This window comes from Neofelis nebulosa, chromosome 3 (assembly GCF_028018385.1).
Source record: "Neofelis nebulosa isolate mNeoNeb1 chromosome 3, mNeoNeb1.pri, whole genome shotgun sequence".
NCBI classification, from domain to species: Eukaryota; Metazoa; Chordata; class Mammalia; order Carnivora; family Felidae; genus Neofelis; species Neofelis nebulosa.
This window is the reverse complement of record NC_080784.1, coordinates 47,828,308-47,854,815: the sequence shown is the minus strand read 5'-3', so window position 1 is coordinate 47,854,815 and position 26,508 is coordinate 47,828,308. Positions and strand designations below refer to the sequence as shown.

Sequence of the window (26,508 nt, the reverse complement as noted above, 5' to 3'; positions counted from 1 at the left end):
GTTTTCTTTTTTTTTTTTTTCCTTTTTTTTACATTTCTTAAAGGTTAATAAAACTGCCTTCTCATTCTCTTATGGAATATTAAGAAGAAGAACACGAGCATTAGAATTCTAACATACTGTCTGATGGAAATAAACATTTAAGTATAAGGTTTATGTGTGTATATACATAGATGTCTTTGACAAAGGTCAGAAGAGGTGCAATGTTAGGTCTCATGCAGCCATTTTCACCTATAACCCAGGTCTCGAATAAGATTAACTTCCCACAAAGCCTCAATCCATTACTCTTCCAAAAGAGGTCCCTTCCCCATCCAATTACTCCTTGCTGCCTATTGTTGAGAACATCTGTAGGCTTGTCGATTCCATACCTTGGGTCCCTGGCTAACCGGAATGATTGATCAGGAACCTGCTATCTGGCATGAAATCTAATTGTCTTTGATGGTCTGCTTTTCCAGATTTGTTTATAAACTGGAAAAATCTGCAAATTGCAGGCCATCTGTACATAACACTATGCTAATAGATGCGGGCATCCTGCAAATCCATAAGCTCATTACGTCTAAGTAACTAGTTTCTTCACACACTCCTAACTGGGATTATCCATCTATACCAAATAAGGAGAAGCATGTGAAGAATTGTTTCTCTGAGGGGTGAGTGCCTCCAGTAACCTTCTGTACTGGTAAGCCTCTCTGTCAAAGAGATGACCTCTTAGCATGAGGTCATTTGACTTTAGTGATACAAATGTCCCTTAGCCTCAAGGTAGTCAATGTATTGATCCCATAATGCTAATTTGAAAATTTGTGTGGCTTTCGTTAAGCGCATAATTAGGGCCCTCCAGCGCTGGCAAGCTCTTGCAAAATAATCTGACTCAATATTCATGCCCTTATGATACTTGTCAGACATTTTTCTGAGAAAGCCTTGAGAGTGGCCTCTGATACATCTGAACCATAACATGTTAGAATGATGGGGGAGGCAGAGTTAATGAAATAGAATGAACTTGAGTGACGGAGATTGAACTCCTCTTTGTGGTAATGTGCACGAGGGGCCAGAAAGCTGGTGTGTATCCATGGAGAAGAGGGAGTGAGTCTAGTTCATGAATATATTTTGTTTGGCCCTCACAATATATTTTGAGGCATCATGTTAGAATCAAGAAATAATACATGAGTGAGGCACCTGGGTGGCTCAGTCAGTTGTGTGTCTGACTGCCGCTCAGGTCATGATCTCATGGTTCACGGGTTCGAGCCCCACGTCCCTGTCTGGGATTCTCTCTCTGCATCTCTCTCTACCCTTCCTCCCCTCTTTCAAAGTAAATAAACTTTTTAAAAAATCTTTAAAAAAAAAAGAAAGAAAGAAGTAATACATTAGAATATACATCCCCATTTTTCCCTGAAAATTTGAAGCCCTGGTTACACTGGTTGCAACAGTCTGAACGTGACTGGTGGCTGCACCTTTGCTTGGGTCATGTAATCTACATTTTGTCATAAATGGGCACCACTTCCCCATACATCCTGACACTCAGACGAAATACTCCAGAAATTTGACCTCTACCGTGATACGTTAAAAGCGAGAGATTTTTTTTTAAATTTTTCTTCTTAAAAAAATTTTTTTTAATGTTTATTTATTTCTGAGACAGAGACACAGCATGAGTGGGGGAGGGGCAGAGAGAGAGGGAGACACAGAATCAGAAGCAGGCTCCAGTCTCTGAGCTGTCAGCCTAGAGCCCGATGCGGGGCTTGAACTCACAAACCGTGAGATCATGACCTGAACCAAAGTCGGTCGCTCAACCAACTGAGCCACCCAGGCACCCCTTAATTTTTTAACGTTTATTTGTGTGTGTGTGTGTGTGTGTGTGTGTGTGAAAGAGAGAGAGAGAGAGAGGGGGGGGGTAGGGAGGGGCAGACAGAGAGGGAGACACAGAATGCAAAGCAGGCTCCAGGCTCTGAGATTTCAGCATAGAGCCCAACGCGGGGCTCAAACCCATGAGCTGTGAGATCATGATCTGAGCCAAAGTTGGACGCTTAATCGACCGAACCACTCAGACACCCCAAAAGCAAGAGATTTTTAAGCAAAAATGAGGTCATTGTCATTTTTACTGCACTCGTTTTATTATTATCATCTTTTAAATATCCATGTCTCTCCCTAAAGTGGGAAAACAAAAGGAGACAGAAAGAAATAACATTTTTTAAGACAAATGAGCATGAGCTCATCCCTTCGTGGAAATGAAGAACAGCCCCTTGTCTTTAATATGCAAGCAATGCGCATGGATGTCTTGCACCCAGGGCCACTTCAGTAATTTATGTTCCCTCCTTGGCCCCTAGGAACATTTGAGTTTGCAACTTCTGGTGTAGGGAGTGCTTTTTCTATCTTATTTATTAAACTATTTTCCATTTAGGAGCACTTAGCTCATCAAAAATGTTTTAAAATTTCTTTAAGTGACAAAAGCATAAATCCAAAAGCAATTTGTCATTTTTATAAGCCCGGAAAACACCAAACTGATTTCCTCATAAAGATCTTGCCGTCCGTTTAATGGATAAACTATTAGTTTACAGATAAAAAACGGGCCCACAGTTAGAAGTCTACTAATGCACTGCTTATTTATAAACATAATTGGATTGAGGGACCTCAGTCATGACACCATAAACACTAAGTACACCACAACGTGTATATGTAACTATGATCCCTAATTCCTCCCTTGTCAGTGTTTTTCAAGCTATGACGTGGGGAGTCCCAGCAGCAGACCATTGTATACGTCCATAGTACATGTGGGTGGGTGGGTGGGTAGGGGGTCGATTGTATGGGGGGGTTCAACTTATATGGTGGTACACTGAACATCTCTACAGGGCATGATTGTCGTAGGGAAGGACATGAATGATCTCTCCTGGAGTTCTGCAAACAGTGGTCTGGGAATGGCCATGTTAAAACAGCTAAGGGTCCCTCACATCTGTGGCTCTTCATCAGTTATAAGAAATTTCCTTATCTGTTTTTCATCTTGTGCTTTCATAGGAGCATTGAACTGAGGAAACATTCCAGGGTTAAATATAAATTTGAAAACCACTGTGCCACATGGTAATTAAATGAGACTTTTTTTAAGCTAACGTGATTTTTTTTCAGATCACTAAATAGCTTTTCGTTGAATGTGCCACAATTAACCACCAGGAAGAAAAGAACGGTTACCTGTAGTATTCTCCTAAAGCACCTGTAAACACACTACATTTTCTTCCAGTCATTTTTTTTAAGTATATGTATGTTTGTTTTATAACTTTGTGGTAACACTAAACATCTAATTTTGACTCTTCATATATGAGGAGCTTTTTCTTTCACTAGTTAAAATCATGACTTTTCATGTCTATGTAACATGAAATCATGTTTTTGAATCATAATTAATTTAAACAAAGTTCTATTTGATGTGTGGCTTTGGCACACGTTTTTCTTTTTTCCTCTTCCTTCCCTCTCCCCCTCCCTCCCTTTCTCCACCAAAAACAATTTATGGTGTTTAAATCCTTGTTTGTACAGAGAGGGAGGGAGGCAGACCATAAGAGACTCTAAAATACAGAGAACAGACTGAGGGTAGATGGGAGGGGGGAAGAGCGGAGAATGGGTGATGGGTATTGAGGAGAGCACTTATTGGGATGAGCACTGGGTGTTGTATATAAGCGATGAACCACAGGAATCTACCCCCAAAACCAAGAGCACACCTTACACACTGTATGTTACCAATTTGACGATAGATTATATAAGAAAGAAAGAAAGAAAGAAAGAAAGAAAGAAAGAAAGAAAGAAAGAAAGAAAGAAGAAAGAAGGAAAGAAAGAGAAAGAAAATTTGCAATAATGAGAAAAAATAAATAACTAAATCCTCATTTGTAGCCCCAATACTTTCCTAGTAAATTCCTGGGATCATAATTATGAGAACATATAAAACATTACTATCTTTAAGATTATCAGATTGAGGGACGCCTGGGTGGCTCAGTTGGTTAAGCATCCAACTCTTGCTTTCAGCTCAGGTCATGATCTTGCGGCTTCGTGAGTTTGAGCCCTGTGTTGGGCTCATTGCTGACAGTAGGGAGCCTGCTTGAGGTTCTCTCTCTCCCTCTCTCTCTGCCCCTTCCCCACTCATACTATCTCTGTCTCTCCCCAAATAAATAAATAAATAAACTTAAAAAAAAAAGACTATCAGATGGAGATAAATATTAGGAAGAAGATTGAAGTGGACAGGGCGAGCAGTAGAGAGGAGAGGGGGGTTACTATAATAAAAAGGACTGCTAGGCAAGACCTGAGGAGGTAACTTTGCTCTGAGACCTGAATGGAAAGTGAGATTGAGCCATGGGGTGCCTGTGGGAAAGCCCTTCCAGGCAGAGGAATCCGCACGTGTTAAGGCCCTGAGTTGGGAACTTGCTTTGAGCATTCTAGGACATGAAGGATTTCAGTAGGGCTGGAGTGGAGTGAGCAGGGGCTACTTGGGGATTCTGAGGTGGAGAACTGATTGGGGGGCCAGACGGAGAAGGACTTTGTTAGCCTTGGTGTAAGGATTTGCGATTTTGTTCTAAGTGGGATTCAAGACCATTGAAAGATTTAGACCCAGAAAGTGACATGATCTGATCCCTTTGTGGACAATCAACTGTGGAGGCAAGTATGGAAGCAGCAGACAGCCCAGGTAGAGGCTGCTACTGAAAGGGGTTGCTAAGAAAGGGGATAATGGTAGAGAAGCAATAGCAGAAATGCCCCATTCTCTGCAAGGTGAGCAAAGATCAAACCACAAAAATAAAAACTATATGTATGTGTGTGTCTATGTATGTGTGTATAATTTTACTCTTTGGCATTTTGGTAGGAAAACTTCATTACATTGTCTAACTTTTCTATTAGTTGTGTAGGATAATTACTCAATTTCTAATTGCCATGTATCTCTTTTTTCCTTTATCTTTATGCTGTATTACCAAGGATGGAAATACAGGAAAAAAAGGAAAAATACAGAAAAAAAAAGGAAAAAAAATCCTTTTTACCAAGGAAAAAAATTTTTATCAATTTATGAGAGCTCGAGCTATTGAGATTAAGGTTCCTTGGATCATATTTTTTTCCTTTCTTCCAGACTTTTAGCAAATATTTTCCTAGTCTGTTGGCTATTTACTTTTGTGTATGGTTTATTTTTATATAAGTTTTCAATTTGAAGCCAAACGTCTACTTGGTTATGGTGGTTTTAATTTCCTCTGAGCTGAAATTCCTTCAGGAAGGCTTTCTTTGATGGGGTGCCTAGGTGGCTCAGTCGGTTATGCATCCAACTTCAGCTTAGGTCATAATCTTGGGATTCGTGAGTTCAAGCCCTGCATTGGGCTCTGTGCTGACAGCTCAGAGCCTAGAGCCTGCTTTGGATTCTGTGTCCCCCTCTCTGTCTGCCCATCCCCCACTTGTGCTCTGTCTCTCCCTCTCAAAAATAAATAAATGTTATTATTAAAAAAAAAAAAAGGCTTTCTTTTATTTTCGGGTGCTGGGACTCTTTTGGTTTTGGTCTCCAGAGCCCTTTCTGGCTGTTTACTCTCTGGAAGTAATTTGCTTATGGATCAGATTTGCCCAACATACTGACCAGCTATTTGTGGGGATCTCTGGTAAATGAAGACGTGGGTGGGGACATGAGAGAGCAGCTTTCTAGGTACCACAAATAGCAAGAGTAAGGCAATTAGCAATCAGAAAACCAGGCAGTTTACACTCAGAGTTTCTGAACTAGGAGAGTAGAGTGGAACAGAAGCTCCCAGACCTAATTTAAGCAGACCAGTTTGTTCTTTCCAGTGTCATAGCCATGATGGCGATTTTAAAAGTCCATTCCTCTTGGCCTTACAGTAACCATTTCATCCCAGATATTGGTGACAGTGTTACTCCCAGCTCTTATTTTCTGGTGGCGATGTAGATTGACTTCTTTATTTCCATCTTACCCATTAACCATAAGATCCATGTAAGAAGAGGCAATGAGGGTTTTGTTGATCTCATTTTACCCAATTCTCAAGACCTCCTCTGACATTCAGTATGTGTTTGAATATTCATCAGATAAATAAATGAATGACTGCAAAATTGAGTGTCAGTGGGTAATGGAGGGCATTTTGCCACAGACTGGTGGTCATGTGTTTTTTAAAATCCATTCCACTGTCCTGCTTTGTCACACTGAGCAGTGCTTTTGGGCTTGGGGTCATTATTAGCACCTTCCCATCCAGGCTGGAACATGGCTGAGCCCTCCAGGAACTCCTGGGGGTGGTGATCAGGCTTTCTTCTTTACTTCATGGTTGGCCCTGCACCACATTCCTTTTTCATCCCCTCTTGATAGTAAAAGCTGTTCTGAGACTTCTTTTGGCTGTTGTGTGCCATTTTATTTTCTAAAATTGACCTCTTCAAGGGTAGCTTTTGGATGGTGGTGATTTTAGGTATTCTAAACTCTCATTAATGGAGCGGTACTTGGGGTAAATTTCATTATAAAGATCATAATAGGTTTTCTTCTTTCTTTTTAATGTTTATTTATTTTTGAGAGAGAGACAGAGACACAGCATGAATGGGGGAGGGGCAGAGAGAGAGGGAGACACAGAATCCAAAGCAGGCTCCAGGCTCCAAGCTGTCAGCATAGAGCCCAGTGCGGGGCTCCAACTCATGAACCGCTAGATCATGACCTGAGCCAAAGTCAGAAGTTTAACCGACTGAGCCACCCAGGCGCCCCATAATAGGTTTTCTTATGACAGGTAAATCCCTTTTTATTACAGACTGACAACAAATTGTTCTACAACTGTTGCCCCTTGTTTATTGGTAAATTAGAATTCTTTGGATTTAAACAGGAATGAGGTATCTTTTTATTTTTTTTAATATTCATTTTTGAGAGCAAGGGAACGTGAGCGGGGGTGGAGCAGAGAGAGAGGGGACAGAGGGTCTGAAGCAGGCTCTGTGCCGACACTAGAGTGACTGATGCGGGGCTCAAACCCACAAACAGTGAGTGAGATCATGACCTGAGCCAAAGTCGGACGCTCAACTGACTGAGCCTCCCAGACAACCAGGAATGAGGCATCTTACACTAAAACCAACTTTCAGTTATCTTTGCCAGTGATGGGCAGGGTATGATGCAAAGTCCCCCAGTGCATATGCTTCCTTCTGTGTGATGTCTCTTTGGTGTAGCCACCACTCTTGCTTTCTGGGTTAAATTATGGTTATAATGCGTCTGTTCGATGTCTGCGTATATACCACATGCTGGTAGCTGGAGCTAAATGTTTATTGTCAAATGAGATACATGTAGTGCTACCAAGATGACACTAGGAAGTGGAGATGTTTGGATGTGGAAGCAGAGGACAGAATGAGGAAGGAAGGCGGTCTGTTCTGGGTGAAACTGGCTTGCCTGATAAAATAGGGGCACTAAGTGTGGAACACCCCAGCTGGGCGAGGATGAGAGGCTAGAGGAGCAGTAGGTTCCATCTGTGTCTTCTCTAGGTGCTGAAGGAAAGTGAAGGGGTGATATGACTGCCCCAATTAAACGTCGATGCAGAAAAAGCAAGTCCTTATGAGTGCGGATTTGACCCGATAGGATCAGCCCACCTGCCTTTCTCCATCCAATTTTTCCTAGTTGCCATTGCATTATCATCATTTGACCTGGAAATAGCTCTCCTCCTGCCTCTACCCTGAGCCTCACAGGCAAATAACCTATCAACCATGCTTACCATGGCAGTTCTATTAATTTCACTGTTAGCCATAAGTCTAGCCTCTGAATGAACACAAAAAGGACTAGAATGGACTGAATATGATAATTAAAGTCAAGTGATTTCGACTCATTAGATTATGGTTAGTACTATAATTATCAAATATCTATAGTGTATATCTTCCTGGCCTTCATCATATCCGTTATAGGACTGCTATTATACCATTCTCACCTAATATCATCCCTTCTGTGCCTAGAAGGGAAGATAATATCTAGGCATAGAAGGGATGATATTATCTCTATCATAATAACTGTAGTAATGTTAAATAATCACTTTATACTAGCTAGTATAACGCCAAGGGTAGGATAAAAGTGGAACTAGAAAGAGGAAAACAGGTTATCCAGGAGTGATCTAGAGAAAATAAATCAAGGTGGAAGTAGCTTGTGCCCAGAGGGTATTAAAAGTCCTCTCCTCCAGAAGAGAGGCTGGGCATTAAATGTGCCGGGCATCTAACCCACTGTCTGTTGCATCATTGAAAGAGTAACGCAATTGATCACCAAAGAAATGTATCTCCAAAACTAGAGAACACTGAGATTTGAATTTAATTGCCTGTGATTGCCCAAATGTGTATTACATTGGCCTTTATACATTATCACACCTTTCTTAAAATTTGTTCAAATGCAAACATGGACATGAAACCTTGTCTGACAGCATAATATCCTCTCAGCACAAAGTACAAGTTCTGCATGGATGTGTTGATTTTGTGAGCTGCATTTTGGGCTTGTTATAGACACGTAGTCATTACCATCAGAGTTTGCACTAAGATGAAATATAATGAAATGACCTAATTGTAGTCACCTCTTTTCTCTCTTCCACCACGTTTCTTAAAAATGGGTCAAAGTCAGTAGGTATTTATGTTCCTTTCCTGACTCCAGTTTATTAACTTGAGTGTTCATTTCCTGAATATACCATATTTGCTAAATAAAAGGGATGGGAAATGGAATAAAGAGAAATAAAAAATCACTGCTGTGGCTCTAGAGGTTAGGAACGTCTGTCTCCCTCCCATACGCCAGAACTACCCACCTTCCAATTCCAGAAAAGAGGTTTGTTGGGTTTTTTGCTTGTTTTGTTTTGTTTACAAATGACTGGTAAAGGGAACATTCCTTTCTTCTTATAGGTGGAATGGTTGAAAAATGAGGAGCCCATTGACTCCGAGCAAGATGAAAACATTGATACCAGGGCTGACCACAACCTCATTATCCGGCAGGCGCGCCTCTCCGACTCCGGCAATTACACCTGCATGGCAGCCAACATCGTGGCCAAGAGGAGGAGCCTGTCAGCCACGGTGGTGGTTTATGGTAAGACCAGCCCAAACGCCAGGAATGGATAGGGAGGACGGAAAGCAAAGTAGAGGGATTTCAGTGTGTAGAGCTGAAAGGACTTCAGGGGTCATCCACTACTGTGCTCTCTCCTGCCTCTCTCATTTGGTAGGTGAGAACACGTCCCTATTGCTAGTACTGTGTTTGCTCTCACCTCTAGTATGGGACGTCCACGAGATAATGACATTCCCGATCCCTCCGACAGTGACATTTCCAATCCCTGTCTTTTAAAACTAATCTTAAAAGTTTCTTTTCTCCCACTGTGTTTATATTTGAAAAGAATTGAGGTGGACAACTTCTGCTTCCCATCCCTCCCAAACCCAGCATCCACCCCCAGCCTCCCCAGACCTGCTGTGGGCAGTTTTCTCTCCTGGCATAGGAAATGCCTCAAAAGCACACATCACTATTTGCTGAATGTTTCAGGTATTACATTAAAAAACAAAACAAAACAAAACTTCCCGGCTATTTAAGTAAAGTCATTCCCCTCCACAGTCGAAGAGTCCTGGGATTGGGTTTTGAAACATTTTAAGTAATAGAAATTCAAATGCTGATATTTTCTGCCTGTACTCTAGATTTTCAAGTGCTTTAGAGATAGGTTGATGAATTCATCCTATTTTTCCTAATTCCCCACAAAGAAAATCCTGTGTCCCTCTTGTGTCAGATGAGTAGACTGAGGGACAGAGATGAGGTAAGCCCCACTGTTGCCCCATGATCGAGTGGCCAGTGTGGGTCTGTAGGGTCTCTTGGTCCCTGGATGCCAAACTCACAACACCTTGGCACAGTGGCTAGCACATAGTAGGCAATCAGTAAAAACCTCTCTCCTTTTTTTCTCCCCTCCCCATTTTTCTCTCTCAGTGAATGGAGGCTGGTCTTCCTGGACAGAGTGGTCAGCCTGCAATGTTCGCTGTGGTAGAGGATGGCAGAAACGTTCCCGGACCTGCACCAACCCAGCTCCTCTCAATGGTGGGGCCTTTTGTGAGGGAATGTCAGTGCAGAAAATAACGTGCACTTCTCTTTGTCCCGGTGAGATATGTGTAGATTCCCTTTTCCCTTCTCATCCACCAACACGATTAAGCTGGTGTGAAGCACTGAATATAACCTTCCTTCCCAAAGTTATCCTCTCCCACGTTCTCAGAATGCAGCCTTTGTCCAAAGTGCTAATGTGGAACTCACTATAATAGCAAGAACGTGGGTGAAATACCTCCACTGGGGGACATATATATAGATGATCCTGGACACTCACCATCAGTAAGCCATCATGCTCTGAAGTGTCTCTTTACTAGCCGTGTTTGGTGGGGCTGAGCCATCTGCTTCTCTCCTTGGGTTCTCCCATCTGATGGCACAATAACTAGCAGGGATTGAGTTGTCTGTGAGCACAAAACAGGTGGCAGACATCTGACCCTTTATCATCAATTACCAATCAACTCACCTTATCAGCTTTGTATTTGTTGACAGTAAAACCAGCAGAGATTGTACAGTATCACAGAGTTGCTATTTTGCATTTGGCCTATGTTTGCCTTCCTTTCTGAATAGACACTTCCTTTACCAAATATGGCTTTTATAAGCTCTTTTGTTCATCTCTTCCTGGCTCTAGCCCAGTTTATACGATGAAGAGTAGATGAAATGGAGATGACTTTCTTTATGGAAAGCATGTCCTCCCACTGAGAAACAAATTGATCCTAGGCCTCCCGTGCATTATAAAACATTAACTCCAAGGATGCTAGGCTAGAGCCTCGGGTCTTTAAAATTTCAGATCTACTTCCACTGAAAGCTAAGCTGAGGCTCTCACCAACAGCTTATTCCTGGAGTTTCCTTCCAAACTCCTATTCAGTCAACATTTATTGAGTGCTTACTATGTGCCAGGTACTGTGCAAGCTACTTTTATAAATGCGATGTCATTTAACTCTGTGTTGTGAGTTTTCTTATCCCCCAGTTGACAGAAATAGTAAAGTAAGTCAAAGGGATTGCTGAGGAGCCAATAAGTGAACACAATCAAGACAAGTTCTTGGACATTTTGCTTTCAAGTTCAGTATTTTTTTTTTTTTTTGTTACCCTGTTCTTGACTAATTGCTCTCGATTAAAAATTTTACGATCTTAACCCACATAAGCATGGTTGGACTATTCCTAGGAGGTAAAGGGACAATTGCCTCAAACAGCTGCCATTATCTCTAGGGTCAATTTTTAGTGGAATTAAAATTAGTTTGTTCGTTTCTACATACAGCAGCAATCCATGACCCATGAAATTCTATTTATGTTAAGTCCTGGTATCTTGGGGCTTTGACTGACCTGTTTTACTTTAATACTGTCAAAATACATATAGGTTTAACTTTTTATTGTTTAGGGCTTTTAGGGCTTAAAGATAGTTCCTACTACTGTCTAGTTCTAAACTGTCAACCCACAAGGAAGCGGCGATTACTAGTGGTTACTGCACATACTTTACCCGTCCATCTAAGACACAGCTGGGCATTAAAGACTGAGAATGGAATGGGTAATGACATTATTAGCCAATCCAAGAACACTGATAATGTGAAAGCTTGCCTAAATTCAGTAACTGGTCTCCTGAAATAGCAAGAGAATTACACCACCGCTTTTGTTAGCCTCCGTCTTTAGGAAGGAAATCACGGAGAGAAGATAAGCAGAATTATTTTGTTTTTTATGGTGGTGGTGATTTCTTTAAACTCCAGCTTTAAGGACAACAGCAGTCCTGGGGTGAGTCTCCTGACAGCTGCCCAATTCATTCTAACAAGGCTTCCATTTGTTTCCCTTAAAGTGGATGGGAGCTGGGAAGTATGGAGTGAATGGTCAGTCTGCAGCCCAGAGTGCGAGCATTTGCGGATCCGGGAGTGCACGGCACCACCCCCAAGAAACGGGGGCAAATTCTGTGAAGGGCTCAGCCAGGAATCTGAAAACTGCACAGATGGTCTCTGCATTCTAGGTAACACCTTCTGCTTCACATCTTCAATGTTTGTCCACAATATGAAAGGAAACATGGTGACCATTCATTTGCTTAAATATGTTAGCAGAAAGCAAAGTCATTTGCCAAGAGCAAAAAGGAAATGAGTGAAAAGAGTAGAAACGTAGACAAATACATTTGTAGTAGAGATGGGGTCATTTTAAATATTTTCTCACTAGAACTTCCATAAGCAAGTGTACTTATTAATTGAACCAGTAACTTTTTTAGAGAACTCATTTAAGAAAATGTTTAAAATTACCTTTTAGATTAGCAATTCTTTTAGTACCCACCATTTTTAAGTTTGATGAAATTCTGTTACTGATCACCATATGCTTTTATTTCTTCCAAGAGTTTCACCGCACCATAAAGCATTTATAATATATATATGCATATATGTAAAGAGGTGTGTGTATGTTTGTGTGTGTATATGTATAATTTTAATAATCTCCAGAGACCATGGTTCTATGGTCCAGGATATGTGTTGTGACTGTTACCTTACAAATGGAGGGAAAAAAAACGACACTTGCAAAGATGGGTGACTTTGCATCAAAATAGAATGTTGGGTTCAAAACTCCCAAGCTTTGCTTGGTTCCTGAGGTTATATTATTACCGTCTGCGAGTGACAGTCTGCCTGAGTAAGACAGTATGGGAAGATCGAGTCATCACATAGGTTTTAATTTGGTGCTGTCCCTTACTAGCTTTGTGACCTGAACAAATCAGCTAACTGCTTAACTCCTTTATGTGAGTACTGAAAACCTGATTACTGTCAAGGCTCAATGAGAAAAGAATATACATGAATATTTCATGGCACAGAGTAGGTGCTCAGTAAATATTAATCCCTTTTTCACTTGCCTACCCAGATGAGCTACTTGGTTTCGCTGAGGCCCTTAAAAAAACAAGAGATTCAGGACACATGTGTTCTCTGGAACTAAATAGCTGTCTTGGAAAATAGCTGGCAAAAAATAATATAGCTCAGTAGTTTGTCATCTTTTCAGGAATATGTGTTGCTTTTTATTTGGAAACATGACAGTATGAAGGGATTATCTAAGTTGGATTTATTTTTCTGCATCAATATGACTGGATAGCCTTGAAAGCCAGCATATTCAAACATGCTAACTGTTGTATTTTCACAATAAATCTAGATGGCTAAAACATTAGTTAAAAGGATAATACATTGAAGTGACCACTTACTGATAGCCCATAGCGCCTTCATTTTCTCAGTGCAAGTGCTGAGGACCCTAAATGTGTCAGATATACCGCAGAGACTGTGACAGAAGACAACCTTGCCACCAGTTTCTGTGATGGCAGGGCCATGCTCTCTAATATTCCAACCATCTGCCTTCCTTAGAAGGCCATCTCTCTTCCAAAATGTAAGGAAACTTAACACAAGCAATAGCATGAAGTTTAAGGAAATGTGTTTTTGACCACCCTTGACTGCCACATTTTTTCTGAAACACTTTTGAGGTGTGACTTTTTTTTTTTAACACGGAGCCATATATTTTGATACAATGAGGCCTGCAAATCTTGGCTGTGTTCTAAGAAACCATCAACAATATAACTATTTGGCTACTGGCTGAATTTTAGATGATCGTGATAATAATCTTTATTCGTCATCGTTTGGATTAACACCTGGGGAAAATCTGAGGCTATCAGGCTTCAACCATAGTTGACTAAAACTTAAGTCTTAGAGGTGCTAATGGAAGAAGACAGACGACGGTTAGCTCTTAAGAAAGAATGATCAAATATATGAATGCTACTTATTCCCACTTGTACTGTGGTACACAGGCATTTGTCACTGGAGTAAGAGTTCTGTTCAGGGCCAAAAGGAGTTCCCAGCACTGAAAGTGTACTAGGTCAGCCTAGATCTCAAGTCTAAAATTAGAGAGCTGTTTTAAGTTTTATATATACATAAGGTGTATGTGTGTGTGTGTGTGTATGTGTATATATATATATATATATATATATATATATATATATACATATACATATATAGAAGTATACTTATATCTATCTATATATGATATATATTAATTATTTATAAGGAAATGACTCATGTGATTATGAAAGCTGGCAAGTCCAAAATCTTTAGGGCCCAAGTGTCTATTCAAAGACTGTTTGGCAGGAGAATTCTCTTACTCAGGGGACGGTTATGCCTGAAACGGCTTGGACGAGGCCCACCCACATCATGGGGGACGCTCTGCTTTTCTCCGTCTGCCAGTGTAAATGTTGGTTTCATCTGAAAACACTCTCACAGAATGATTTTCAACGAAATATTTGGGTACCTGATGACCTAGTCGAGTTGACACGTAGGCATATGTGCTTGTGAAGTTCCAAAGCTTAGCTCTTTCCTTAGAGCCAGCCATGGCCATAGTTCCGGCAGTTGCCCTGGGCAGTTTGTTAGTAAACTGAGCGAACCTCTCTGTGGATCTTGGCCATGTATGGTTTTAGTCACACGTGTGTAATTCAGTGGCTGTTCGGTATCCATTTTTCTGTAGTGGAAATAAAATAGAGGACGAGGAGGTTTGGACTATGTGTGGCACTGGAGCCAAGATCTCTGTTAAATCCCTCCATGAATTTAAAATGCTGTGTGAGCCTTTCCTCTCTCTCTCCATTCCTCTATTTCCTTTCCTCCTGAAGCATGGTTTTTCTAGCATCCTTTGCTTCCCTAGTACGCATATTGAGATGTCTGTCAGCTATGATCAGAGACCCTTGATGGCAACAGTGACTCAGCTTTTTGAGGGAAAAAGAGTGAAGCCTATGAAACCATGGAGGTGTATGAGGTCTGTTTTTATATCAGTGGGAAAGGGATGTGTTTGTAAGAGCCCAACAGCAGAACATGTTCTGCCCTTTTAGACAGAACGGCTACCAATACCAACAGAAATGAATTACATTTTACCATCTCTGCAGGAAGCGACGAACCGCAGTCTGGTTAAATAGTGCCAACATCACTGCACTTGTCACTGGTACTCTGCCAAAGTGCTCTTGCTAAAACTAGCTGCATCAGGATAGTGCTCCAGTGAAGGCTGGGTTTGATTAAAATAGCAGTGGGCGACAGCTTTATGGGAACAAGAGCTTTGTGAAGGATCTAGGTCATGTTATAATTTGGGAATTTCCATCCTAATTTTTTTCCTTTTGTGCCAAACATGACCCTGAAGCAGTTCCTCAATTCCTAACTTCTTTTGGTGGTTTAACAATGACATTGCTTGACTCTCGGATGACCTACAATTCTTAGATTTTATTTAGCTTTGAACAGAATAGCTGGATTTCCTTGGTTGTCCCCAAGGGTTGCATTTCTCCTGGAAATGCAGCCGCCAGCTCTGAATGATTGCTTTAATATTTGGGTGTGATTGTTGCTTGGTCAGTTGTGACTGGAGCACAGAACCTCAGTGTTCTGCTATCACAGATGGCCACACCTAAATGCTCTCCCCAAGAAAATAAATGCCCCAAGACTAGTGTGAATAAGATTCGGCAGTCTTTGCCAATAACAGTCCAAGGATCGAAATTACTAAACATCCAACGCTTTTATGCCAGAACATTTATCTTCCAGAAAGATAATTATGTGGTATGATTGTCAAGAAACTTTTCTAAGCTTAAAAACCAGAGTCCGGTAGTTTTCTGACCACTGCCCTTTCTACTTGCTGTGAACCTAGTGGCTTCTGTCCTCTGAGGATCACAGCCAGGGGTCAATAGCAGGTGCATGCCTCATTGACAGGAACAGAAGGGTGAAACTGGTGGGGTGTTCAGCCTGAAGCTGAGGAATAAGAGAAGCCCTCTCCCTCTCCCTCTCCCGTTATTCTAGCAGATATAAAACTAAGGGCTGCGGTTTGAGAAGATTAAATCAGTCTGCTTCAGAGGGGATTAGTTACCTAGATGTGTCATGAGACTGAAGCCAGAGAAATGCCACAGGGGTCTGAAGGAGAGAGGAAATCTTTGAGGCTGAGCTACCTGATAGCTAATCCATCCTTCTTGTCAAGATAGGTCAGTTCAACATCCACAGTTCAACAACCAAAATATCAGTTGAATGCTGGTTTGTTCTCATTTCTGATGGGTACATTGATAAGAGAAGGCTGAATAGGCAGTTGGGAAACTAAATCAAGGGTAAAGACACCTATACAATAGCAGGTTCCAATCAACATCCCCAGGCTACATCTAATAATCTAACCACATTGTCTATTGAATGATCTACTTAAATGACCTAAAGGAAACACCTGAAAAGGTGAGCCTGTAATCACATCAAAGTAAAGGTTGCCTTGGTAAGCATTTTCTCTTGGACACTCTAAGCTTCATTGTTATCCATTACAGTGATTACCTGGGTCCCTTCCCTGTCTTTCCTGGGGCACCGAAGAAGACAATTTTCATTCTGGTTTAGCTCAGTGCATCTATTGCAACCCTTTCTGCTGGTGGTTTACAGGACGCCTACTTCTTATACATAGGGTTATAAAGGGCAAGTTTCCGTTTACCAAAGCAAAATCCGTCCTTTCCTTTCTCTGGGTAAAGGAGTCAGGAATACCTGCTTGACTCATTCTTAAATGTTTTGTTGGGTAAGTTCATATTTCAGAGCCAGCTGTACAGCACAATTGCTTAATTATAGCATAAACTCTGCATAGCAAAATGAAAATGGCAACAGCAGGATAGCATGCTAGTGCAAAGCATTCTTAAGTTGTCATGCAGTTTATTACTGCTTGCTAATCCTCCCAAGTAGTTTTAATATTAAAAACCCATTTCCATTCCATTGATAGTACATAGTAGGTGCTCCTTTTTCCACAAAGATTTTTCCTAGAAATACCCAACAGCCGCCTTTCTGAGTAACAGTTGATCAATTCAGAGTCGCCATCATGGACACTGCATGGCAGAAATGGATATAATATTGCAGACCCACGGGAGTAATAAGAATGTAGATTTGGACACATATGGTATCATTAGCAGCTCAGCAACAATCTCTCCCCCATGCCCCAATAAACACTTTCCCATTATGGGACCCAATCACAAAGCCTGTGAGTCACAAGCTTTAATGAGACAGAGTGGAGTGGCTCATGACTAAAGTTTCCATTGTGCTTAATTAAAAAAGAAAATAAAGCAGAGATATTGCAATACTCATGTGTTTAAATGAAAGCATTTTTTTTTTTTTAGTTGTACAAGGCTAAAACTGTCATTTTTTTTGTGCCATGCCCTGAGTGGAATGGAGCATAAAGAGGATAAAGAATAAACCATATTCAACAAATTGCCACAAAATCTCTCCCCTTTGTCATCCACCCATTGTAGACTTCTCTACTTGTAGCCTTGTTAATAAAAAAGATAAAGACATTGGATCGTTTTTTGAACATAATCCTTCCAAGTAAGGACTGGCTTTCATCCACTGGTCTGTGACAGATGTGTATTTCATAAGTTATTGAAAATCTATGGCCCTCCTTATCAACCAGCTCTGAAACACTTAAGATGCCTTTTCCTGTCCAGGAAATTCTGTCACCACTTTCTCTTTACTTCCTCATAGACCCGGGTGCTCTACCTACACTGTCATGACAGATGAATCTAGGGAAGAATTTCTGTCTCAGCTCATTGAAATCAAGGCAATTATTGTGCCCATCTCTCTCTTCCATCCACTGTTTCCTATTCCTATCCACTCCCTGCCCACGTATTTCAATATGTCCTTTTATACTAGGCTTACGTTCTTCTGGTGGAATTGGACAGAATGTGCTAAGTCGTGCTTCAGAAACATGATCTCTGGAAGACTGTTTATCTCAGGCACATCTTGTTAACTTTGTTCATTTTATGAGCAGAATTGAAATAAAACACCTCCACTGTAAATAGGAAGGACTTTAAAATTAAATTTGGGCAGCTGGAGAGCAGGATACATTACCTCCTGATCATATTACTTAAATTGGAAAAAACAAAAACCCAAGAAAAGTAAACAGACAAATAAGAACAGATCCCCATGACAATGTGAACTCAAGACAGCCCATTAGAAAGCTTAAAAGCATTTCTTAAGGAAGTAAAATGTCAGCTGTAGAACCAGAGAGTTGATGGGAACACATGTCTATTACAAAGAAGAGAGAAATATTTTTTAGATGCCGTACCCAGGAAGCACAGGGAAGGCATCAGTAGGAAGGTACAGAAGTTGAGCTCAAGGGCGGGGTTGGCTGGCCCAGGAGGCTTACTAGATCTAGCATTCAGAGCAAAGACTGACTAGCTTTCAAAGGTCCTCTGTGATTCTGAGTTGACACTGGTTATTCTCTCTCTTTTTTAAAGATTATTTAATTTCAAGAGAGAGAGAGTAAGGAAGGGATAGAGACCGAAGGAGAGAGAGAACCCCAGGCAGACTCTGCACAGAGCCTGACGCAGGGCTCAAACTCACGAACAATGAGATCATGGCCTGAGCCAAAACCAAGGGTCGGACGCTTAACCAACTGAGCTACCCAGACGCCCTGATTATTCTCTTTTTGAAAGGTTAGAAACGGACCTGGACCTAGAAATGAATGAGCTGAGCCTTGAGGATTCGAACATTCATCCCATAGATGAAGAATCAAAGCTCTGGGGTCAGATTGCTTGAGTTTGAATTGTTTTTGCAATCCTATGACCAAGTTTCTTAACTTCTCTAAGCCTAAATTTATTCATCTATAAGATAAAAGTTCTAATAGTGCCTATTAGAAAGGGTTCTTTTTGAGGAGGAAATTATTCACGCAAGGCATTTAGCATCCATAATAAGCACTCCTTTTGAGTAAATAATTATTCTGTGTGTATGTGTGTGTGTGAGTGTGTGTATGTTCTAGTAAAGGGATTCCTGTGGCAGAAAAAGTATGTTTTCCATATTCTGCAAAGTATTGACACTGTGATGCTTTAGATATTTTCTTAAAACATTTCCTAATGCATCTGATGAATATAGTGTATCTAACGAAATAAAAGGTACTTGTCAGGAAAATTTTTAAGAGACACAAATTGTGTTCTTTATACCAGCCAGTTCCGATTCATAGTTGTTGGAAAACAGAGTTTAGAAATCAGGCTGATTCGTAAGACTTTGTGTCGAACCGAAGTTTCAGTATCCTTTCTCAGAACTTCTGAGTGGCTGAACAAATAGCTCTTGATCTGCCAATCGTCCTTTGCAGTGGGATTTGGTCCCACAGGAGACAGGTGATTTATGAGGTCCCAGCTAGTATTAAAAATTGTATGATTCTCACCACTAATTAAAAGTCACTCAAGGGGAAGGCCCCAGAGAGGGACCTAGGTGATCCCCAAGGGAGACCACCAGTCCTCACAATACCGACTCGGCGATTATATAGGTTTCCTTCATGCTATAAAATACACATGTTCTGACCACCTCATCAGAATAACCATTTTTTAAATTTTTTTAATGTTTATTATTTGAGAATAGTAAATTAATAAATAAAATAATTTTTTTAAATGTTTATTATTTTGAGAAAGAGAGCAAGCAGGGGAGGGGCAGAGAGAGAGGGAGACACATAATCCAAAGCAGGCTCCAGGCTCTGAGCTGCCAGCACAGAGCCCGATGCGGGGCTCAAACCCACAGACCCCTGCGAGATCATGACCTGAGCCAAAGTCGGCCGCCTAACTGACTGAGCCACCCATGCGCCCCCAGAAAATCCACTTTTATAAAGCAAGTCCTCATGTCTCCAACACAAATTCAAAACTTCTTTTTCTCTGGAAAAAAAATTCAACATACACATTATTATACTGTATAGCAACCTACAGTTTCCAGTATTACCCATCTGTTGCCAGTCATCCTAGATTAATGATATTTGTTACCCGTCTGGTACCTCCCCGGTTGTACATTCCCATATCTGAAAATTAGCAATTTTGCCATATTTTCCCATACTTAAAAAAATGCTTATTAAATTTGGTTGTCAGTAACTATGGATATCCAAGTTCCTTTTTGGAAGTTCTCCCAAATTAGGCTTTCTGCATATAAAACGAACTATGTCCATTTCATTAGTTCTGAGAATCCAGATTCTGCATTTGCAGTATATCTAATCAGGATTCAACAGTACACAACCCTGGGTAAGAAATATTAGTCTAGACTAGAGAAAGATTTAATGCCTGAGATCATAGAGTGGTCCAGCTATAAAAGAAATGGCAAGAACCCAATCAAGGAAGTGATTTAAAACTGAGTAAAGGATTCAGCGGCCTCTGGGGTGTACTGAGCAAAGTGAATTAATAGAGAGGAAACCTCTTTGTGTTGATCCTACCATTTCTCCTTAAATTACAAATGCATGTGTCTCTTCAAGATCATGGAGAAAGGTGGTACCTAAAATGAAGATATTAACATCATCAATAGACATCAACATCACCCTGGCCTTCCCCTCTCTCCAGAGAAGTGTCAGTATTACAGTAAGAAAAAAACCTGGCTTTGCGCACATGTGTTTGGCAGAGGACAGTGTTAGTGCTCAGTGGAATGGAAAATTGCCATGATCATTTAGAAAGAGACCATGGGGTAGCAAAAAGGGCTCTGCACCAGGAATCAGGAGTCCTGGGTCTTAGTTCAGTTGTTTCATTAACTAATGCTTGACCTTGAGCAAATCTCTCCAGATCCTGTGCCTTGTATGTTCATATCTATTAAAAAGAGCAGGTTGGGCAAGCTGATTTCTAGGTTTCATCCCACTAAACAAACAAACAAACAAACATGAAATTATTATATTTTAAAAGTAGCTTGCATATATATGTGTATGCATATATATTTCATAGGTTATTTTGAATAACATAGTTAATACATGTGTACATGTAAAATATGAAAATAACACCACTGATATGTCAGTGCTTTCAGACATTTGCTTTTTAGCCAATTTTGAGGAGTAATTTTAATTCGTTCCCACCCAAAATTAACCATTTGGACAATTATTATATGCAGCGTGAGGAAGGACAACTTTTAGATTAAAAAAAAAAAAAACATAAAACCATGCTAGTCTTACCTAGGAAATGAATCATCACATTAGGCCTTTAGCATTCCATTTCAATCCCTTCATTGAGAAACTACACCATCCTAGGAATTTGTACAGACTGTAGGAAATTTATGGACCCTGATTTTGTATTCAACACAAACTTGGATAAGTATTCAACAAGTACTATATTCCATTTACTGTTCTAGGGACTTAGAATAGGTGGAAAACACATAAATAGACCTTATATGCAAGTAGCTCAATCTATAATGTAGGTAAGGTAGCTTCGAGACTGATGAAGCTTAAAAAAAATGTACAAGTCAAAGGATTCATCATAATTTCTCTTTAAGCAATTTTTTAAAAAACTTTTTTTTTTAATGTTGATTTATTTTTGAGACAGAGAGAGACAAAGCATGAGCGGGGGAGGGTCGGAGAGAGAGGGAGACACAGAATCCGAAGCAGGCTCCAGGCTCTGAGCTGTCAGCACAGAGCCCGATGCAGGGCTCAAACCCACAGACCGTGAGATCATGACCTGAGCTGAAGTCGGAGGCTCAACTAACTGAGCCACCCAAGCGTCCCTAAAAAACTTTTAAGTGCTATTAACTTAAGTAATCTCTACACCCAACATGGGGCTCGAACTCACAACCCCAAAATCAAGAGTTGCACACTCTTCCAACTGAGCCAGCCAGGCACCCCTCTTTAAGCAATTTTTTTTTTTAAGGCAAGACTGATATCCTTTGTATTTCAGTGGTTAAGTATTTTCTTAGCAATTGTAAATAGTCATTATAATAACCACCCTTCTGAATCTCACCATCCCCATCTATTCCCTACCCAGACTTTCCTATGATCCAGCAACAAAAGGGACAAGTCTAGACACATCGGGAGCCACCATAACCCTATGTCAAGTCTGGATTTTCTTTCTTTTTTTTTTTTAAGTTTATTTATTTTGAAAGAGAGAGAGAGAGAGAGTGTGTGTGTGTGTGTGTGTGTGTGTGTGTGTGTGCACGTGTGCACACGCGTGTGCGTAAATTGGGGAGTGGCAGAAAGGGAGACAGAGGATCTGAAGCGGGTTCTGTGCTGACCAGAGCGCCCAATGCAGAGCTCAAACTCACAAACTGTGAGATCATGACCTAAGCCCAAAGTCAGATGCTTAACCAGCTGAGCCACCCAGATGCCCCAAAAGCTGTTACATTTTTAAAGAATTTGGGTATCACTCGTACCATAAGGTTAAAAAAGTAATCCTCTGGATGTTAACCAATAAATGATTCCCTTAATTCTTTAAATTATATAATCTAATCATTGTTTAGTTTTGAACGTGTATGTGTTTCTATTGTGGTTGGAAGGGAGGGAATCAAAGAAAATTAATTTATTGGATAGAAAAAGGATTTTAATAGACAATTTTCCTTGGAGCAGAGTTAGAAACATTGCATTTTATCACTTTGAGGCCAATTTCTGATGAAGTCTTTGTGGACCCGTTCTTAAAAGTGTTTGCAATGACCCAAGAGCATAGTTTACCCTGTTAATCTATCAGAGAAAGAAACCAACACATAAAGAACCAGTGAGAATGGATAGAACTTTGTAATAGAGATGGTATGAATTCTAGAAATTCAAATGATTTAGCTCAAAAATGAAATATGCAAATGTTCCTTGTGAACATGGAGACACTGACTTGTCTCAGTTTAGGATATGCAAAGGACATTCCTATAGAGAGACCTTGGATTTGAAAGCGGGGGATCTTCTATCTCCTGATGCACACTAATCGTGTTGTGACTGAGGGGCAATTCTGGAAAGTCATTGTCATCAGAAGTGACACCCATAAGTTCCCTGTTGTAGTAACTGCCTGACTTTCCCTAATAAACATGATGGGACAAGGGTGGGAGGGATTCATGAGGAACCAAGAATTGAAGTAATGTGCATCGTAAATCCACCCTCTAAAAAGTAATTTCTGAGCAGGAGCTTTGAAACGTGAACAAAAAGAAAAATACAATAAGGAAAAAAAACTGGAGGTGTGATATGTTTTATGCTCTTTGGGTTTTTCTGTGGTTTTGATCATTGGAAGTGTTTGAGAAACACAAGAGCTGGTGATGATGTGTCTGTGGGTTCTACTGCCTAAAGGAACTTTCAGCACCGAGAGGAGAAGAGAATAGAATTCCCACTTGTCATCTTCAGGGTCTGCCTGACATATTCAATCACAGTGGTGTTGCCAATGCAAAGCAGGCCTTGTGTTTATCTAATTATCTGCCAGAGCTGATACAAGGCAGATTGGCCAGGCCCTGGGATTTCCTGCAGCCTTGGATAGCATTCAGAGAGCATAACACTGGTCCTTAATTATTTCTAGTTATGAGGGAGAGGGAAAGCAGGAATTAATGAAACACATTGGTAATCAATAATGGCAATTTCTTTTCTACCAATCAGTAAATAATCAAGCAAATAACTTTTAATTTCATTTTTCCTGTTTTTTTCTTGCTGTGATTCTCTGGTTGCTGTGCCACTTATTCATGAGCTAATCATTTAAATATGATTTATATGTTAGGGACCCATAACTGACACTGATTAAAAAGTATGAAATAAATCAAATGAACAGTTCTGAAGTAATACATTTGAAAACAAAATCCACATTGTATATAGTTTTAAGGAACCCCTAGCACAATGAGCTCTATGAATTCATGACCCTGAGATCAAGTCTCATGCTCTACCGACTAAGCCAGCCAAGCACCTCGTCCCCGACATCGTATTGTAGTGACTATAAGTAAGATAAACTATCCAGAGAGGTGAGACATTCCTGTGAGCCAAGTCAGGACCAAAAAGTTCATGAAGGAGTCAGAAACTTGTATATGCCTTGGAAACAGGATATCTTTATACAGGAGGGAGAAGGGCATCCCATGGAAGGCAATATGGTGGGCAACAGCACTGAGGTGAGCCTGAAGAATTCAGGGATCAATCAGACTAGAGCTTGGATTTGTGTTGAGGTGCTATAGAAACTAAGTCATTTTTGAGATGATGGGACCAGTTCCTAGAAGACTGGAAAGGCAGGCAGAGCAGTTGGCTATGACTTGCAGGCAATGTGGAATCATCGTAGACCCTCCTGTGTGCCGATGCTAGAGAATGATTTCAATGAATAAAAGAATAGAGAATGGGCAAGAAAGAAGACTGACTATTCTACCGACTTCAGAATCCGTTCTTAAATACTTTAAGATTACAAAGAATATGGAGAGTCAAAACAATCAACACATATCTTTTTTCTTGGGCAGGGGAGGATGATGAAAAGGATTTCAAAGCATAGGACCTATGAAGGAAATAATAATAAAAATGGTCTTTGGAGATGAAAAAATGGGACATGACTGGTTTAGTGAAATTAAAGAATGGTAATAATCACTAACTATAGTGACATATGTAAATTACTGCCTTGGAGGAGAGTTGCTGTCTGGGCTCACTGTCCTGGTGGGTATTTAGTCATACTGAGTGGGCTCTGTGCCTGAATTAAAAAAAAAAAAAAATTGGGACATAGACTATGGTATCAAACATACCTGTGTAGTCTTTAAAAGGCATAGGAGCGGATTTCAGATAATCACCCACAGGTTTTGAGGAACAGTCTCTTGCCCAGTCTGTGAGTTGGAGTTGAAACCATCTGTCCTCATGTCCAATGTCTCCTCAGGCCTGCTCTCTTTACAACCCTAGGGTATAGGCTAGGCTATAGGTAGCTGGCCACACTTGTTTCCTAGCAGAGAAAGGATAAGGGTGGGTGTGGGTGGGAAGGGAGGGGTACAGCTATAAATAGCTTCTAAGAACAATGGATACCATGGAAATGCTTTGGGAGCATCTCCTATAACAAAGGAAGCAAGAGAAGTAGAGATGAGAAAGAAATGAATCATTTCCAAAAATGAAAATCTAGATTGTCCTTTTTCACTTTTTCTTGTATATAAATATGTATACTTCTATAAACACACACACACAGCACAAAGGCAGATTGCAAAACAATATATAAAAGACTACTCCATGTCTTTATAGTAAAAGTGATCAATTAGTATTGATCTTCCATAGTTTCCTGCAAATATATATGTATATACATATGCATGCATAAATCTTAAGGGGGAAAAAGCCTGCACTTTGTATATATAACTTAATATTAATGATAGTTATCTCTTGGTTTGGAATTATGGGTTGGGTTTTTTTTGTGTGTGTGTATACACACACACACACACACATTTATTTATTTATTTGGATACACTGTATAGTGACTGTGTAAATATTAAAAAGGATTTTTAAAGAAAACATGACAATTTAAGATATACTTCTGCATTTTTCACTTGCAAATACACACAATCATTATAAGACTGAATTATAATGACATCAATTTCCATTTACCCAGAAGGTACCTCTCGGTGCATAAGTTAGACCCTAGGCGAATTAGTGATTCTCCCAAACTACAACTCAGCTGCCACTCGCTCAAAATTATATTTCTCTGCCTGCAAGATACAGAAGGGATGCTTCTGGGTCCATGTGTATACTACAGCTACCCCAAAGCTTCTCAGGGAGGCAATGACTAACTGAAGTTGGGTACATACAGCCCCAGATTTGTGGTCAGGAAGTGGTGTGCACTTGGTAATCACAAAAACACAGATCCCAGTTAGTCATAAGGTCTTGGACTGGGGCCCAGGTATGGGTATTTGTTTAAAAAGCTCCCCAGGTGATTCTAATGTGCAGCCAAGATCAAGAACCATGGCCCTAATGGATTAATTTACTAAGGGGTTATTTGAATATGGCCTTCGAGAGAGGTAAAACAAAAGCAGAGAGGATGCGGTTGACCAGGGCCAAGGGGATGCATGGCCCTAGGCCTTGTGAAAATATGATTTTGCAGACAGAATAAAAGAACATGGAGTGTGGGGTGGGCAGTTCTTTCAAAAGATAGTGAATGGTGAATGGGTGGCCCTCTCCCTCAAGTTCACAGTAGAATAATCTCTGATCAGATATTTCAAACTGGGGAAAATGTTTAATGATAGCAACTTGTTGTCAGGATACTGGTATCTCACAAAATCCGGCAGAACCCAATTTTGATGCTGATGCCAGGGTACTGAAGTTCTCTTGGCACCAGAGGCTTCCAGACTTTTCCATTAGAGAATACACAGTGACCCACTAGACCTCAGCATAACAAATCCCACAGTAGAGCAGTGGCCCTTTGAATCATTTTACTCTGCTTTGGGAACTCATTCCACATGGATTTCTGTGGAACTTCTTCGGTGGTTTTCTGTAGATTTATAGTGGGCCAAAGCTAGGGACCCCGCAGGGATCAATCTTCTGGTCATTGCCTTTCTTTTTTCCTACCAGGAAACTGATGGGTTTCATAAAGCAGAGACTAGGACTTGAACACAAGTTTCTTAACTCCCTTCAAGTACTCCTGAAATTCACTACTATTTCTGATTTGGAGATATGACTTGCCTCCCTGTACTGGCATAAAGGGTCATGTTTTTACTCTGAACCAGTGATAATGTTGATTTTATTCATAGTGTGTTGAAATTATATTATTTATTGATATGGATCATGTGCTAACCCTAAGCTATTGGCTTTGTATTTATCATGTTTAATCTCAGTAGCAATGTTCAAGGATGGTATTATTCCCATCGTACTGTGGCGAACACTGTGGT

The 26,508-nt window shown here is 40.5% G+C and overlaps 1 protein-coding gene across 11 annotated transcripts in view; it reads left to right on the top strand.

Moving 5' to 3' along the window:
* The window catches only part of UNC5D (unc-5 netrin receptor D), a 574,077-nt gene that overhangs the window by 442,150 nt on the left and 105,419 nt on the right, over window positions 1-26,508 (top strand). For 8 of the 11 annotated variants that reach the window (XM_058720717.1, XM_058720715.1, XM_058720716.1 and 5 more), the window contains 3 exons: window positions 8,827-9,007; window positions 9,884-10,051; window positions 11,799-11,963. In XM_058720717.1, coding sequence (XP_058576700.1) covers window positions 8,827-9,007; window positions 9,884-10,051; window positions 11,799-11,963 — 514 coding nt within the window. The remainder of the gene's footprint in view (window positions 1-8,826; window positions 9,008-9,883; window positions 10,052-11,798; window positions 11,964-26,508) is intronic. The other 3 variants (XM_058720720.1, XM_058720721.1, XM_058720718.1) reach the window with 1 other exon arrangement.